The 18,162-nt window shown below is 38.0% G+C and overlaps 2 protein-coding genes across 2 annotated transcripts in view; one reads left to right on the plus strand and one right to left on the minus strand.

The window, feature by feature from the left end:
- LOC108990529 (wall-associated receptor kinase 2-like) overlaps positions 1-18,162 on the minus strand; it is a 329,567-nt gene that overhangs the window by 273,961 nt on the left and 37,444 nt on the right. The gene's annotated exons all lie outside the window — the stretch shown is intronic.
- Positions 5,817-18,124, plus strand: LOC109003422 (receptor-like protein 14). The gene is made up of 10 exons (XM_035691098.1): positions 5,817-5,995; positions 6,111-6,185; positions 6,263-6,427; positions 6,998-7,156; positions 7,244-7,402; positions 7,881-7,955; positions 8,624-10,786; positions 10,867-10,889; positions 17,213-17,293; positions 17,807-18,124. The coding sequence occupies exons 1-10, from the start codon at positions 5,968-5,970 to the stop codon at positions 18,122-18,124; spliced, it is 3,246 nt and encodes a 1,081-aa protein (XP_035546991.1). The 5' UTR covers positions 5,817-5,967.

Genomic DNA, 18,162 nt, shown 5'->3' on the forward strand with positions numbered 1-18,162 from the left:
CTGGTTACAATGTTTATCATTTACAACTTTCGGAACAATCTCAGGTGGGACACATTCCATCCACACCCTTTCCATCTCTATAGACAGTCCTATTTTAGCAAGGCAATGTGCCACTTCATTACATTCTCTATGAGTAAAAGTCAGTTTCCAACCTCTGCAACCTCTGAGTTCCTTCTGTAGATCCCCCACCGCTTGACCCTCCCATGATTCATCCTCCTCTTCCTTGTTCACCCCATCCACCACCCTCTTTGCATCCCCTTCAAACCAAACATTATAGAACCCCAGCTCTTTACACAGCTCTACCGCCCTACCCAATGCTTTGCATTCTGCAATGAAAGGAGAAGAAACATGCTTGAATTGAGCACATAAGGATACCAGGACATCCCCTCTCCAGTCCCTTATTACCACCCCTGCTCCCATAAGTTTTTTGTTTAGGTCAAGAGCCGCATCAAAATTCACTTTGACACTCAATTCTTCAGGTTTTTGCCAAGGTCTTCTCTGCTGAGATTTTCCCATCTTCCTCCCATCTGATATACTCTCTCTTTGTGCCTCTTGGAATTCATCTAAGCAGACTTGAGCCTTTCTCATGACACTAAAAGGACTAGAAAAGCAGTTATCAAACACCCATTTGTTTCTTCTGATCCAGATCGAATGCATAATAGCCACTCCTCTTTCCAGCTCAGATTGAGGTAGACCCTCAACCATTTTCAACCATAGCTCCACAAAGTCCTCCCCTTTCGAGTTCCATTTTTGAAAAGAGCTCCCCTTCTCTGCCCATACATCTGAAGAAGCAGGACAGGTCCACAAGACATGGACTACAGATTCTTCTCCTTGCAAGCAGATTGGACACCTTGGATCATTAATAACTTTTTTCTTATAGAGGTTCAGTTTAGTGGGCAAGATATTATGCAAAGCCTTCCAAATCATATGCTTCCAGCCCCCTGGTACTGACAGCTGCCATACATTCCTCCATATATCCTTCTTCCCTTGAGTACAAGAGGCTTGCCCTTCCCTATCTTTGCACTTTTGAATCTCAGCATGGTAAGTGCTCTTAACTGAGTACTTGCCATCCTTTGTTAGACCCCAAATCTGTTTATCACCTCCTCCCCTTCGACTAAGAGGTATAGCACAAATTACTGCTGCCTCTTCTTCATTAAAAATCTCATGAATCAGCTCAGCTTTCCACTCCATCTTTTCCTCATCAATCAGTTCTCGCACCTTCGCATCTGGTCTAAGCAGGCGTATAGGAGATTGGACAGAAAAAGAAGTTTGCCTAGGCAACCACTTTTGACCCCAAATCCTTATATCCTTTCCATCCCCTACCCTCCATCTCATCCCATTCTTCACTACCTCCTGTACTGACCACAAACTTCTCCATATATAGGAAGGCATCAACCCCAAATTTGCATCAGTATACTTAGAATCTTTAAAGTACTTATCTTTAAAAATTCTTGAAACCAGAGAGTTCTCCCTCTTCATGAGTCTCCATCCCTGCTTAGCCAACATAGCTTTGTTAAAAACCTCCATATCCCTGAAACCAAGACCACCCACTGATTTCGACTCTCCCAATTTTACCCAGCTCTTCCAATGAATACCCGAGTCTTTATTCCCTTGTTTCCACCAGAATCTTGCCATAATAGCTTCAAGGTCATCACAAAGCTTTTTTGGCAATCTAAACACACTCATAGAGTATGTTGGGATAGCTTGAAGAACTGCTTTAATCATTATCTCTTTTCCAGCTTTGGATAACCAAATATTTTTCCAATTTTGAATCTTTTGCCAAACTCTTTCCTTTATACTTTGGAAGGTTTTATACTTGGCTCTCCCCACCATTGCTGGAAGTCCAAGGTATCTTTCATAATTATCACACCCCGTTGCGCCTATCTCCTTAACCACCTCCTCCTTTACTGGTTTCTTAGTGTTTGAGCTGAACAAGATGGTAGTTTTCTGTTTGTTAAGGGTCTGACCTGATGCCAATTCATAGCTGCCTAGTATGCATCCAACTCTTCTCCATTCTTCTGTTAAAGCCCTACAAAAGATTACACAATCATCTGCAAACATGAGATGATTTACCTTCGTTCCCCCTCTACTTGCTGTAACTCCTTTTATATGCCCCTCTTGAGCTGCTTTATTCAACATATGGCTTAGTCCCTCAGCACAAATCAGAAACAAGTAAGGGGACAAAGGGTCCCCCTGCCTAAGTCCCCGAGAAGGTTTAATAAGCTGGCCAGGTTTCCCATTAAGGAGGACTTGATAGGTAACAGAGATAACACAATCCATTAACAGCTTTGTCATCCTCTCTCCAAACCCCAGCTTCAACAGCATAGCTCTTAGAAACTCCCACTCTACTCTGTCATAGGCCTTTGCCATATCCAATTTCACTGCCATGCAACCTACTCTTCCTTTTTTCCTCGTTTTCATGGAGTGCAGCAGCTCATAAGCAATTAATATATTATCAGAGATTAATCTTCCAGGGATGAATGCACTCTGATTAAGAGAAATACACCCTTGCAATACCTCTTTAATCCTATTTGCTAGCACCTTAGCAATCAGCTTATAAGAGACATTACATAGGCTTATTGGTCTATATTCCCTCACTGAGCTGGGTGTTTTAACCTTAGGGACTAGAGCAATCAGTGTATGATTAATCCCCACACTCATATCCCCTCCATTTAAAAATTCTAACACAGCTGCACAAGTCTCCTTTCCCACCACCTCCCAATGGTTATTGTAAAACCCCACTCCAAACCCATCTGCACCTGGCGACTTTAGAGCTGACATCTGTTTCAAGGCCCTTTCCACTTCTTCTGGTAGAAACTGTTTTTCCAACTTCCTTCTTTTTTCTGCATCAATTTTTTGCTCTAACCCCTTCATACATTTTTCCACCTGCTCACTAGTGGGATTTGAGGAAGTATAAACCCCTCGGAAATAACCACTAAGGACCCCTTCAATCTGCTCCTCACCATATACCTCTCTCCCTTCCTCATCTTTAATTTTCACTATTGCATTTTTTCTCCTCCTCTGAGAAGCACAGGCATGAAAATACCTAGTGTTCCTATCTCCCTGTTGCAGCCAATGTTTCTTTGCTCTAATCTTCCATTTCAGATTTTCTTGTTCCAACAAACTCTCTACTTCCTTCCCTTTTGCTTTTATTTTAGCCATCTGAAAAATGTCTTCACTCTCCTGTAACTTTTTTAATTCTTCCATTTTTACTTTCAGCTCTTGAGTACTCTCCTTCACCTTCCCTTTCCTCCACTGACTCAGAGCTCCCCTGCACCTTGATAGTTTGTTGAGGAAAGTCTCTTGTGGTTTCATCTGTCCTCTTTCCTTTTCCCATACTTCTTTGATAACCTCTCTGCAGCCCTCCACCAAATCCCAACTTAACTCATACTTGAAACAGTTGCCCCTTCGATACCCTTCTTTGTTAACATTTATGTTGAAAGACAGAAATAAGGGGCTGTGATCTGAGCACACAGCAGGCAGAATGTCCACCCTGGCTTGAACATTATTATTTCTCCAGCAATGGTTTACTACTGCTCTATCAAGCCTTTCTCTAATGAGGGACTCCCTTTCTTGCCCATTGCACCAAGTGTATTTACTGCCCCTCCAACCCAAATCTGTCAAACAACCATCCTCAAGTACCCTTCTGAAGCCCTCCATTTGGTCCTCCCTTCTATCCCTACCCCCTTCTTTCTCATTGTTGCTCACTATTTCATTAAAGTCCCCAATCACCAACCACCCCTTATGCCTTCCAGGGTTAAAAGATGAGAGTAAATCCCATGAGCTTTTTCTTTTGTTTGAATCCGGATGGCCATAAAAGGCTGTGAGTAACCATTTATTTCCCCCCTCCCCTTCATCAATCCAACTATTAATATGCCTACAAGAAAAGTTAATCAAACTAACCATCTCCTCTAACCTCCATAAAAGAAGGAGACCTCCACTTTGACCCCTTGAGTCCACCCCCACACATCCTTCAAATCCCAACTTTCTCAATGCCAATGCACCTTTATTCACTGTCATTCTAGTTTCCATTAAAAAAATAATGTCTGGCCGCATATCCCTTACTGTTACATAAAGGGATTGAACTGTTCGGGGGTTGCCAAGCCCCCTACAGTTCCAGCTTAAGATTTTCATGGCTGCTGGCGGGGCTGCCTCACAGCCTCCGCCAATACATAGGTTGCTTCCTCAAGAGTAGCTTCCACCTGACTCCCACCCTTATCTACTTTTATTTTTTTCACTTCCTCTTTCAGACCCTCTCCTAGCAGCTTTCTCTTTGTCACCTTCTGAACTCCAGCCATAACATTCACACTTTTTTCCCTAGCCCTCCTCTTCCATCTCCCCCTATAACTACTCTTTTCATCCTCCTTTACAATTTCCTTAAGAAGTAGGGCAGACCCCTCTTCACCTTCCACCCCCTCGTCACCTTCTTTCTGCTTCTCCATATACTCCTCAGGAAGTAAAGAACTCATCACCTCTCTCTCCCCCTCATCTTCTCTGTTTTTTATTATTGAGTTTTCTTCATTTACCGTTCCCCCACTCTCTAGCCCTCCCCCCTCTTTCGAGGACTGTATTTCCCCTTCCCTCTCAATTACTACTCCCTCCCCCTTCCCCTTTGTGCTACTCTCCCCTGCATTTCCTCTATCATAAAATTTTTCCCCCGATATGTTCCCTCGAGAGGGATCAGACCTCCAGGTGCCTCCCTTAGAGAATCTTTCAGCTCGCAACCATGCCCCATATTGAGGCCCCTTCTCCATTCCCACCCCATTCTTACCACAACCAGTATCACCATGAATCAAACACCCACAGTCAAAACACAATCGAGGTAACTTTTCGTATTTAAAATTAACCCAGACTTTCTTACCTTCCACAGCAACCATTCGGCCTCTAGTAATGGCTTGTTTGATTGGGATCTCGATCCTCACTCTCAACGAGCTTCCCCAGCCAATACCATCTTCCGGGACGTCGACCTCCAGCACCCTTCCAACCGAGCTTCCTATCTTCGTTCCACATTCTTTACTCATACTTCCCAGTGGTAGGTTCAACATTTGTACCCAAAACACTTCTGTCTCAAACTCAAGAGTTTGTGCTTGCGCCAGTCCATCAAACAGTTTGAGTGCGAAGAGATGGTTATCAAACAACCATGGGCGCCCTTCTAACACTCTAACCTTATCTGCCTGATTTGAGAAAGAAATGATAAATGTATTGACCCCGATCTCCTGGAACTTTGCCGGTTTGCTCACCCTCCAAACTTTTGCCATCGTAGACTCCACAAAATCTTTCCCAATCCGCCTATCCAACCAGATTTTCCCAACAAGGCTCTTTTCCCCTTTTTCACTCATCCCTTTCTCCATTCCTCCAAGCTCTATCAGAGAGCTCTCCTCCTCCGTCAGACGGAGATTCTCGTACATGTCCTCTAGTCCTTCCATGCCTCCCCCCCTCTCAGCCGTCGAGTACCGGCAAGATTCCCTTTCAAACAGTCGTAACTGCCTCATAACAAACTTTCCCCCCAAAACTCCACCTCTGCTCGAGAACCAGAGAGGATACTATTAGTAAAATGCATCCTTTCATATATAAAAGGTCTTTAATTATAAATATTTCTGTACTAATGGACCTGTAATTTTGTAAGTAGCCAACTAACATTAAAGCACGTGTTTCACTTTCAATAGGCGGCCAGGAGATATAAATTTGTATTCAGGGTGTATGCAAATTATACTGCTTCACTCAAAGATTCTAAACTCACTGCTCGGATATATATATATATATATATATATATATATATAGATTAATATTCACTCAATCTGTAGAGTCTATCTATTTCTTAAGATATATTTTGCAGGATTTGAAAAGCTTTCAACCCTAAGGAATCTGGAAAATTTAAACCTTGGTTACAACTTGTTTGATGACAATAGCATTCTACAATCTCTGGGTGCTATCACTTCGCTCAAGACTTTAAATCTTACTTGGAATATGTTGGAGGGATACTTTCCAGCTGAAGGTAATTAAAGTGATCTCTTCTATCTAATTATATATTTTAAATCAGAGCATGCACTCACAAATGCATGTATCTAATGATCTTACTTTATCGTCAACTTGGATATTTATTAATGTAGAATTAGTTACGTTGAGAAATTTGAACACGCTGGATATAAGCTCCAATTCGTACAATGGTACCCTCCCAAATCAAGGCAAGTGCGTGCTTAATTAATTGATAAATTTATTTTGTTTTAAAAAAGGACAATGAATAAATTTATTTTAATTGCAGGTTTCGAAAGGCTAGCGGTACTGAGAAACTTGGAGACATTGATCCTCGATGGGAATAACTTTGGCTACAGCATCATACCATCTCTAAGTAACCTTACATCCCTTATGACATTAAGTCTTTCAGGGAATATGTTTTGGGCAGATCATGAACGAGTAAATGCTGAAGGTAATATGTCCCTAATTAAATATAGTATTTACGATTTTAGTATATAATTTTGTACTTATTATGATTTTAGTAGATCATATATTATTATAATAAGCTCTAAAACTAAGTTTGAAACTGAATTAATTCATGGTTTTGATGTGTTTGATGTTTAAGAGATCGAAGGACGTAAGAAATTAATTAATAAGAAATGTGACTTAACAACAACAAATACTCTACTCTATTTGAATCATATACCAAAATTATTTAGGTTTGGACAAGATTTTAAACTTGAATTTCATATTAGCTTAACAACAAAAGAACTTGAAATCATTGATTTGATAATCTAATTCTAAATCATTGACGAGAAGGCATGAAATATGTTATTACAAGAAATTCTATTATGCTATAGTTAAAATGTTATCATTTCTTTTAATCTCGTATATAAATTTCTTATCCCTATAATCAATTTTTTCATGCATTCGTTAGCAGCAGTCAAATCAAATCCCTTATAAAATCTGAATCTTACTTGGAATGAGGAATATGAATCTTATAATCAATTTTTGTTGTGTCTTCCAATAATTTTCTTGCAAGGTACTTTCGAAAGGCTCGCCGTATTGAGAAATCTGAAGACATTGAATCTTGATGGGAGTAACATTGATGACAGCATCATACCATCTCTAAGTGGGCTTACATCCCTTACGACATTGAATCTTGCGTATAATGATTTGCGAGGAGTAAATTATGGTGAAGGTATTCATGATTATTACGTCATACGTTCTAAATCGCTAAATTTCTTCTTCGTTTCATAATAAGAATAAATTAATAAATTAACTACAGGTTGGAAAATGTTGTCAAGATTGGAGAACTTGGAGATATTAGATCTTTCTCACAATTACCTCGACGAAACTAGTTTTCTTCAATCAATTGCTGCAATCAAATCTCTTAAGACTCTCAATCTTAAAGACAATGAGTTGACGGGATCCTTTCCAACTAAAGGTATGTTGATTTTTTAGGATGTCATTTGTTAGCTAGGTTAGATGTATATGACATATATATAGCATGCATGTTAATTAAAAAAAAAACATAATTTTTTGTGGAAACAAAAATTACCTCATGAATTAATCTTTCTCTTTGGCATTTGAACAATAATTTTAATGCACAGATTCGTAGGCTTTCAGATACATTTGCATGTGCCACTTTGAATCAAATGTCAAGATTATTTAGATTTGGACAAGATTTTAGACTTGAATTTCATATTACCGTAGAAACAAAAATAATAATAATTTGAAATCATAACATTGATTTGATAATCTAAATCTAAATCAATGAGGTTAGGGCAAGGATGCTACTCATCAATGATAGTAGGGGCTCGTGCAATAATGGCAGCATGAAATATATATGTTATAACAACAAAGTTCTATTATGCTATAATTAAAATGTGATTTTTTATTTTTTTATTTTTTCTGTTATGCAGAGCTAGCAAATTTAAGCAATTTGGAGGTTCTTATCTTGGCAGGAAATCATTTTGGTGGACGGCTAGCAACCCAAGGTAAGAAAAAGTTGGATCATCTAATGAAGAATTAGTATCAATCTACGGATCTTTTGCATCCACTACACATGAAGAATACAACAATTAGTATTCAAAGTTCCATTGTCAAGTATCCATTGTTTTAACAAGAATATAACTAGAACAAGATGAAATTATCAACTTTCATTTAATTGGAGATGCTTAGGGTTAATATTAAGAATACTTTTGCCTCTTTAGACATATATATTTGTTATAAAATCAATTGAATTTTTTTTACAAAGATATAATTGATACTTAAAAAGCAAAAATGATCAGAGTTACACTTATAAGTCAAAGTTCAAGAATAAGTATCAAAAGAGGCATGGTAATTAATTGGTGGGAGAAAAACATAAGCAGTCCATCTTTATAGTTAGCTGGTTAACTTGACGCCATCTCTCTTGTAGAACTAGCCAATTTAAGCAAGTTAGAGAATTAATTTGGATATAAGTGCAAATTTGTTCTAGGGAATCATTTCTTAATTTGTTGGGAAACTACTTTTGCATAGGCATGTACACTTTGTTAGCATTACCCTAATGATCTATAATTACTTATGAATTGACCATTTTTTTTTATATTGAACATAATGGTGATTGGTCTGACCGATTGTTAGAGTAAATGATAATCAATTTTGATGTTATTTCTTTTGACAGAATTTTGTGCATTGAAGAAGCTTGGAGTATTAGATCTATCTTACAATTACTTTGCGGGGATCCTACCTCCATGCATAAACAATATGACATCTCTTGTGGTGTTAGATATTTCTGATAACCAATTCAATGGAAATGCTTCATCATCATATGTAGAAGCCAGCAGAACAAGTCTCGAGTACATTGCTTTCAATTATAACCAGTTTGTGGGCATATTCTCATTCAAATTATTTGCCAATTACTCTAAGCTTGAGGTTCTTGGATTCAACGGCCAAAACAATAAAGTTGAAATAGAAACTGAAGGTTCCATGGGTTGGGACCCTTTGTTTCAGCTGAAGATCATTGAGTTGTCCAATTGTAGTCTAAACAAGCTCACTGGCAGTATTCCAAAATTTCTTCTTGTCCAGTATGAACTGGATATAGTTAATCTTTCTCATAGTAAGTTGAAAGGAAGCTTTCCGAATTGGTTGGTTGAAAACAATACAAGATTACGTGTGCTAGATCTTCGTAATAACTTTTTTGTTGGCCAGTTATATTTACCAACATTGATCCACACGCATATGACCTGGATGGATGTCTCGACCAATCACTTGGATGGAAAACTTCCAGAGAACATTGGCAAGATTTTTCCAAATTTATTATATCTAAATATTTCCAATAATAATCTTGAAGGTAATCTTCCTTCCTCAATTGGTGGCATGCTTTATTTGGAGGTATTAGATTTTTCTTCAAATAATTTCTCAGGCGGGGTCCCAAGAGGGTTAAATACAGGTTGCCTCTCATTGAGTATTTTGAACCTTGCTCATAACAACTTCAGCGATGCAATTTTCGTTGGGACAAACCAGAAAATTCTGCAAATGAATGATAATCAATTCACAAGTATCACACAAGTACTTAATTCAACTGTTTATCTATCATATTTAGATATCAGCAACAACAGAATTTCAGATACTATCCCCCGATGGCTTGGGAACACGTCATACTTGAGAACTCTTGTTATGGCTGACAATGGTTTTTATGGTCGTATCCCATGTGAACTAAGTGTGACAGGTACTTTAGACCTTTCTCATAACTTATTTACGGGATCGTTACCTATTTGCTTGAATTTACCAAAGCTTGAACACCTATATTTGCAAGGGAACAAATTCACAGGATCAATACCGAAAGTTATTTTCAATTCCTCATCTCTTTTGACATTGGATATTGGAGATAACAAGTTTACGGGCAGCATCTCTGTTGAAATCAAACAACTTCAAGGCTTAGAAGTACTTTTGTTGAGTGGCAATCGTTTCACTGGTATAATTCCGAATCAGTTGTGTTTGTTAAGAATGATAAGAATAGTGGATCTTTCCAAGAATGCTTTTTCTGGGACCATACCACAATGCCTCCATGACATATATTTTGAGAAGACACTGGATCCTAGTTTTGACTATTTTAGTGGAAAAGTTGATTCTATCAATCTGTTTCTGGGATCAACTTACACATATAAAGGTTTCTCAAACATGGGTGTTAACACTTACCCATATCTTGAATATGTTGATGTAGAAGTAGAGATTGAGTTTGTAACCAAATATAGGCATATTTCTTATAAGGGTTCTATCCTTGGTTACATGTCTGGACTGGATTTCTCATGCAACAACCTAACAGGTGGCATCCCACCTGCGTTAGGCCAAATATCTTCATTGCATGTGCTAAACTTATCTTATAATCAGCTGACTGGTAAAATTCCAATAACATTCTCAAAATTGGTTGTCTTGGAAAGTTTAGACCTCTCTCATAATAGTTTGAGTGGAGAGATTCCTTCAACATTGATTGATCTAACCTTTCTTGAGGTTTTCAATGTGGCCTACAACAACCTATCAGGTAAAGCTCCAGATATGAAAGCACAATTTGGAACATTTGAGAAAAGCAGCTATGAAGGAAACCTACTTCTTTGTGGACCACCACTAGATAAAAGTTGCGCCAAAGTAAATGAGTCATATACAATACCAACACAATCTTCAAATGCAAGTGACGAAAAATGGTATGAAGTAGATCCTGTGGCCTTCCATACAAGCTTCTTGGTAACTTACATCATTTACTTTTTTGGTGTTATTAGTCTTCTTTATATTAATCCTTATTGGCTACAAAGGTGCACCAACTTGACTGAAGATCTTATATACTACTGTTATTATTATTTTTTTTTTTGAAACCTTCGAAAGGTTATTTAAACTATCTATGTAATTAGATAAATTGAATCTCTTCAGTATCTTTAATGATAGTAATAATGGTCAGTTATCTATGAATTTGGTTTTGAATAATTAGTTATTGGGCTGAAATATGAAAGAGGTGTTCCCTTAGACTTGTTATTCTATTTGATTATGGATATTGTTTTCCATATTTAGGAATTCTTCATTCTATGTGAGTCGGTTGGATTAAATAAATCAAGTATACATTAAAAAAATTAAGAAGTTTTGCCCAAATATATGAGTTGTATCCAAAAACATCACAGTGCATGTTTGGATGAAAGTACCACAAAATTGTATAAAATAAATCGAGTGTTTTCCTTTCGTGCTTCTGGATATCTCAAGTCACGTTCTTTTTGGGTTTTAGTAGTCATCTTTATATTGATCCTTATTGGCAATAAAGTGCTCCAATTTAGTTGAGGATCTTATATACTCGTGTTACTATTATATTTGTTATTGTCTAAAAAAGGTCGTCAATATGTCATTAGATATATTGACTTTCTATGGAAGTATCATGATAGTGATAATAGCTTATTGTGTATGCATTTGATTATGAGCAACTAATTACTGTGATCAAATATGAAACTTGGTGTTCGGTTACACTTTTCATTCTACTTGATGATGGATACTGTTTCAGTAACTAAAAATATTTTCCTTTATAACGAGTCCTTTGAACCAATCCCATTAGTTTAGTGACAAAAAAAATGGTGACCAAACCTATCACGATTTAGGTTGTTCGAGGTTGACCTAACTGAGTCAAAATCTCTATTCCAACCAATTGATCTTGAACCTAATCCCAAACTCTTGGTGGAGGATTTGTCTGTTTTCACTATAAGCTAGAGATATGATCATTTACAATGAGGTTTTTTACAACAATGATAATTTCATTGTAAATGATGGGTATTTACAACGATTGTTTCCTCCTTACAAAAGATACTTCATTTCCTAGACAATAACGAGTTTTGCAAACAAAAATTAACTCCTTGTAAATAATCTAATAGTTGCAACGAACTATGAGTATTTCTAACGAAATTTATTCCTACAAATAAACATTGTAATTGCAATAAAAGTTTTGATGACAAATAGTACTAAAAAGTTAATTGCAAGGTTATATTTCAAAGTATTAGCTAGGAAACATTTTTGTTGGTTTTTATATTCACCGGTCTTTCATTGCAAACTACTTTATATTACCAACTACAATATTTCAACCAAGATCCTTTAGATCAATTGACTACACCTTGGTTTCTCACTAAGAGAACCAATGATCAAATCCCCCCTCCTCCATGTATAAAATAAAAAAAATAAAAAATAAAAAAATTACAGTATTTCTTTCAGCAAAAAGTTTTATTACCAACAAATTTATTTTCCTTGCAATTAATTAAAAAATTTGTAAGAAAAATCGGGTCATTACTAATCTCATAATTAATGATTATTTTCAGTTACACAACTAAAAAATTCATAAGAGCTAAAACATTTAGAAAGAAATAGACGTGGGCGCGTCACCATGCTTAGTACCAATGAAGGCATTGCTCACGTGGGTGCTAGTGGTTTTTGTTCAAACTCTTGTCCACAAAGGTTGCTTGGAGGAAGAGAGAATTGGTCTGCCTCACTTCAAGTCATCATATCTTAAATCCATCCCTTACACTTATTCAGATCATCAACTTCTTCCTTCATGGGTTGACCACTTAGACTGGATGTTGTTATGGGTGGAAGCGGGTGACGTGCAACTCCACGACAGGTCATGTGATATAACTATATCTTGCTAATTTAAAGCAAGATCCTCCTTATCATCATGAGATGTGCTAATGAGTTTTTAAATATATTTTGTGGTACCCTCGACCCCCATGTGTGATTTGGTGAAAGTCATGACACCAGGATAATGACCACATAAATCACACACCCCATCGCCATGTGTATGTGTGTGCAAACATGCAAAATATGTACAACATAAGTAACGCATGAAGTGGAAAAATATAAGGCAGTCAAAAACTAAGTACCAGAAAGTTTAACAACAATACAACCCAAAAAAAAGTCCTCCAAGAGGTTAATATAGTCATCCGGCTGAAATAAAGGAAATGAATATAAAGGTCCAACAACAAATAACGCTAAAAGTCCTGTGCGATGTCACTCCTCAGGTGGGATTGGTCCCTCCTGCTCATACCCCTCCTTTGCATCAAAGTCTACGATTCCATGAAACAGAACCGTAGGTAGGAATACCACAATGAGATTTCGCAATCTTAGTAAACAAATTAGCAGAGCGACATCCAAGAGATTTAAGCATGAAATTATACAACAAACAATGCACAATAGTCGTGGAATCAATAACCCCAAAAATATTCATTTTTACAACTAACCCCAAAAATCATTACTTATAACCACTCACGTCAAAAACCCCTTTGTGCCCAATACACAACCATTTATTACAGTGTATACCATGGTCTCCCTTTGGGACCACCCGCACACCCTAACTCTCTTCGTCACACCTGTGATAGCGACTGCGCACATGACTTCTTTATGAGCGTTCCCGTCTTGGCCAAGCATATTGTCGCCTAGCGACAACCCAGGGGACGTCACTCAGTTTCACACGCTCCCGAGTGACCAGAGGAGTTCCACCAAGATAATACCTCGCCTCGGCTTAGGGTCGTGACATGCACATACCCACACAAAATTATATTTTTTTTTATGACACAAAAAACCAGTTTTAGATTACACCACATTGCATAGAACATAGCACAGCTGAATAATTCATGACAAATATTAATAACAATGAATATGCAGATGCATGACAGGCAGTTTATTGGATGACATGGCATAGCACAAATAGTCAACTACACAACAACACAAAAGTCACAATTCCACAGTTTCACAAACTCCAACTACGCGCGTTTTCCATCCTCCATCTGGCCATCTAACCAAATTCCAACAACAACCACGTCAAATATTCTCAACATTTCTCCGAGCCCATGGCCCTTCTCAAACACAACCAGACTGCAATAAAGTTAGCGATAATTTCACATTAGAAGGGTCACGTTGGAGAGTTACTTACTACACGGAAGGTAATTATTCTGGATGATCGCGCGTGATGGTGTACGGTGACCTGCAATTGAACGAGTGCGTGCGTCATTGCACAGGCGAACAAAGACAATTGGGTTAAATTAGAACACAATCTAAAGATGAAAATAAAATACAAGGGGTAGAAAGCTTACTGAGGTGGTGCCAAGAGTGGCGGAGCGGTGGCGGGGCAGCGGCGAAGTAAGGTGGCAGAGGCGGATCTGGAGGGACAAAGGGCGATCGGTGGGATTCCTCTCAAAGTGGTGGCAGATCTGGAGTGCTAGTGGGTGGAGGAGAGGCTTTCCATGGCGGGGTGTGGCAGACCACAACTAGGTAGTGATTGAGGTGGCCCAAGGAAGTGGACGGCGAGAAAGGGAAGTGGGGTACTCAAGGGTGGTTGCGTGGCCACCAGAAGGTAGCTGGGAGTGGCGGTGCATGACGATGCTAGGGCAAAACTAACCCTAGACGCTTCAAGAAATAGATCATAGGGTAGGGAAACGCTAGAACTTCAATTTGAGAAAGGAAAAAGCCAGTTGAGGGGTGATTTGAGGGATGAGGAGCTTGACCTATTTATAGGCCGAGGGGTGGTTCTTGGCAGTAGCAGCAGTGGCTGTGATTGGGGGTAGAGGACGACGGGGGCTCTACGAACAACGCACGGGTGGCATCGAGAGGCCACCAGCGACAACATGCCATTTCCATGGCCAAAACGGCTCTGGAGCAGAGGTAGTGGGGGAGATCAGAAAATGGGGCTCACGAGTTGGGGAAAAAGGGTGGTGGTACAGTCAATGGTGGAGGTGGTGCGGTCCAACAGACCTGTGGCGAGACTGGATAAGCAACGAAGGACAATGGTGCAGGGTCACGAGGGCGGGAGGAGGAAGGAAAAAAAAAAACCAACAACACCACTAGGGTTTTTACCCTACACGACCAAAACAACTTCATTTCAGGGGGAGAATGAAAAGTTTCACTTCCCAACCCCTAAACAACGTCGTTTTGAAGAAGAGGGCTAGGCTCCCAGCTAGACCACGGGATGGGCCCAAAATCTGCCCCCTTTCAGGCCTAAAATTGACCCCTTACACCCACAATAAGCTGAAAAAACCCACAATAACTAATTGGGCTCCAATTCCCTTAAGGAAAAAGAAAAGGAAACCCACAAAAATGCTTAGGGGCCTTACATATTCTACATTAGCTTATTTTTTTCTTTCTCTTTATATCATTTCAATAAGTATATTTAATTACATATAAAACTACCAACAAATAATTTACAATATCTTTAGAAATTTTTAATATTTGCAACTTTAGACCTTTGTTTTATGGTATCAAGACTTAATTAATTATATAAAAAAGAATCAATCATCCAATTGCTTCCCCTTCTCTCTCTCTCTCCCTCTCTCGTAAAAAATCAAGGGCTCCAAATTTTATTTTCGCCAGAGTAGGAAGAGGCCTCGGCTTCCCTCTCCTTGTCTCCTTCCCCTCCTTCCTTCATCTACCCACATTGTCTATCAAGGTAGTTCTTTTTGCTTAGTTTTATTTTGCTTCCTTCAAGGATGAAAAATATAGATCTACAGTTTTTTGACAATGTAACGCTCGTTCTTGTGGTGAGACTTTAGAAAATAATTTTAGAAAACTAGACGGGAATTATTGAATTTTTTAAAACTTTTTCCTTCCCTTCCTAGTATATAAAAGATTCTATGTTTAAAATTAAAACATGCTTTGTATATTAAAAGAGAGTTTACAGCAGAAATCATTAAATTAAATTAAAAAGTTCTTTTACAAAAATCTACTTTCGTACATTACATAGAACGTGGCTAGGCTTTTGTCACTCTTCTCTTGGGCCATGTATGTCCTAACGCTTCTTACTCATTTTGTTCTTGAGAAGAGGGGGGGACATACATAAAAAAAAATAATAATAATGAGTCGAATACTCAATAAGCATTACTTCATACTGTAAAAATATACTAACATAACTTTTCATTCATGTATTCATCATTCCTCTACGTACATTACATAAAACATTCACTTCTTTTGAAAACATTACAATGTTGGATTTTTCTTTAAAAATGTTTTCATTTCTCATAAAACATTTCTCACATTGTACATTCATTCATAAAGAAACTAAATCATTCATACATTCAATTACTCTTTTCACTTTTTTTTTTGGACAGTATATACTATTACGCCTCGTGTGTTGGGGTTAGCGATCTTTTTGACCCGAATTCCTCCCGTGCCCACAGGTAGGGAATCCCTTTTAGTCAGAGGCAGCACTGGGTGCACTACCAATGCTACTTACCTAGCATTGCAATCTGCCTAGTCCATTGGTACCATCATTCAGTCATGGCCGTTACGGATTTTCATACATTAAAACATTCATTCATTTCCTTTCATTCATTCTTTTCAGTTGTTTCCTTTTCATTTCTTTTCATTCGTCAGACCATTTCATTGCATAAATATCATTTAAAAGTATAAGCATAAGCAATGAATAGGGTGTGGTGTATTTTTTATAGGGTGTGGGGTGTGGGGTAGTGAATAGTGACTGATGAGAAGAATTTTTCTTTTAATAATATATATATATATATATATATTTTTAAGATGAATGCTTGGTATTTGCACGATTCATATCTGGCAAGAGGAGTAATGTTAGATACAATCATCGAATGTGTAAGTATAGTGCAATCTTTTTGAAAAAGAATGAGGTACACTATTAAAAAAAATTAATTTCTTATCATGTGGATCTTGTATTTATTCACTTTCTCAAAATGATTGCATTCTATGACTGCAACTATCATTTCTCTTTTCAATATTTATACACTGAGAATTAGGGCCGATTTTGAGAAAACTCCGATATTACGTAAGCCCATAAACCTTTCTAGACGTACTTCGTTGTTGTCATCGTATCGCTTCCATCCATCACCAATGTTAAAATTCAAACTAATTGGGTTACATAATCAATGTGCTATGGTGCTGCTTGTAATGGTATAAAAATGGAAGTGAAAGGGAGCTGATTGTATGTAAATGAAGGAAAATGAAAGAAGAATGAAGAAGAAGAATGGATAAATGGTGACAGTAGTGTCAAGCAGGGTTTTGTTCGAGGCAAACCCTTCATCCAAAAAATATGTCCTTAGAAAATGATTCTTGTTAGCCTTAAAACCCACCCAGCATGATTTTGGCCATCAAAATGGGGAAACTCTAATCTGACCCCTCTAGTCACATTTCGTCTATTATCATGCACTTCAGCATTTTTCCCTCTTACATTCTGCTGAGCAATAATGGTTCTTAGCATGTCAGTTAACTGATCTAACCTTTCCCTCACTTCTTGCAGAGCTCCTTCGTGGTTGTCAATATGGTGTTGCATGGCTTCCTGCTGCTGCTTGAATCTAGTCCATCAGCCATCAGAACCAAGGTCTCTGGTACCAACTGTTATGGATCCAAAAATACCAACTCAGAAAATAGAGTAATAATGGATGCTAATATGTTGGAGTATTGAATAGTGTAACAATGGATGCTATTACATAGAAATATAAAATTTCATCGAAAGATAGGAGCTATTCGAGGTAGCTCAACCTCCAGAACATTCAACAAGACAAGATATTCCTTACCCCTTTCCCACTGCCCACCTCACATTCTTATATCTAATTTTTAACGGAAATATCACAAAAGGAAAATAAGAACTTGTAACAAATCAAGTATTTTCATAAATCAAGTATTGTGTTTGACCTAAATAAAGCAGAATTTTGTGGAAAGGATGGCCAGTTTGTGACATAAATCAAGTATTTTCCACCATGGTTTGTCTTGGAAAAGATTTTTGTGGCAAAAAGGCTACTTTGTTGTAGTGGAATATCATTGTGTTTGACCTAGATGGATAGACATTGGATAACAGTATCTTGACAAAGGATAATGGGCTTTGCTACTGTAGAAGTATTTGGCTCATGGAAGTTTGACCGACCTCAAATGGACTAAGAAAAGGCCTGAAAAGTTTCTTGAGTTTGCTGCTATAATGCGAATTTCTATGGAACTTGTGTGGAGGCTGTTGAATGGCAAGTATATTTGTGGTGTTCCTATGATGGCTTCATCTACAAGTTCCTCAAGGTACCCTAGGAGTGTTGAAATGTCTGGAAAGGTTGTTGGGTCAGCAAGGAAGCCCAGCCATGGTGGAGCCGAAGCCACATCCGAAATCTCTGCTAGTGCCAATCAATATTCTGCTTCAGTCTCCTCTTATCCATTAGAAGCTTGATACAACAAATTTTCAATTTCTTTATTCTTCTCTTAGAA

Source organism: Juglans regia, chromosome 6, assembly GCF_001411555.2.
Source record: "Juglans regia cultivar Chandler chromosome 6, Walnut 2.0, whole genome shotgun sequence".
Taxonomy (NCBI): Eukaryota; Viridiplantae; Streptophyta; class Magnoliopsida; order Fagales; family Juglandaceae; genus Juglans; species Juglans regia.

What these genes read in the sequence shown, in the direction of transcription:
- LOC109003422 (XM_035691098.1), top strand. Translation starts at nt 5,968, where the DNA reads ATGTTGGAGGGATACTTTCCAGCTGAAG. An exon ending in GGGATACTTTCCAGCTGAAG is followed by an intron (nt 5,996 to 6,110) that starts GTAATTAAAGTG and finishes TTATTAATGTAG; the next exon opens with AATTAGTTACGTTGAGAAAT. An exon ending in TGAACGAGTAAATGCTGAAG is followed by an intron (nt 6,428 to 6,997) that starts GTAATATGTCCC and finishes TTTTCTTGCAAG; the next exon opens with GTACTTTCGAAAGGCTCGCC.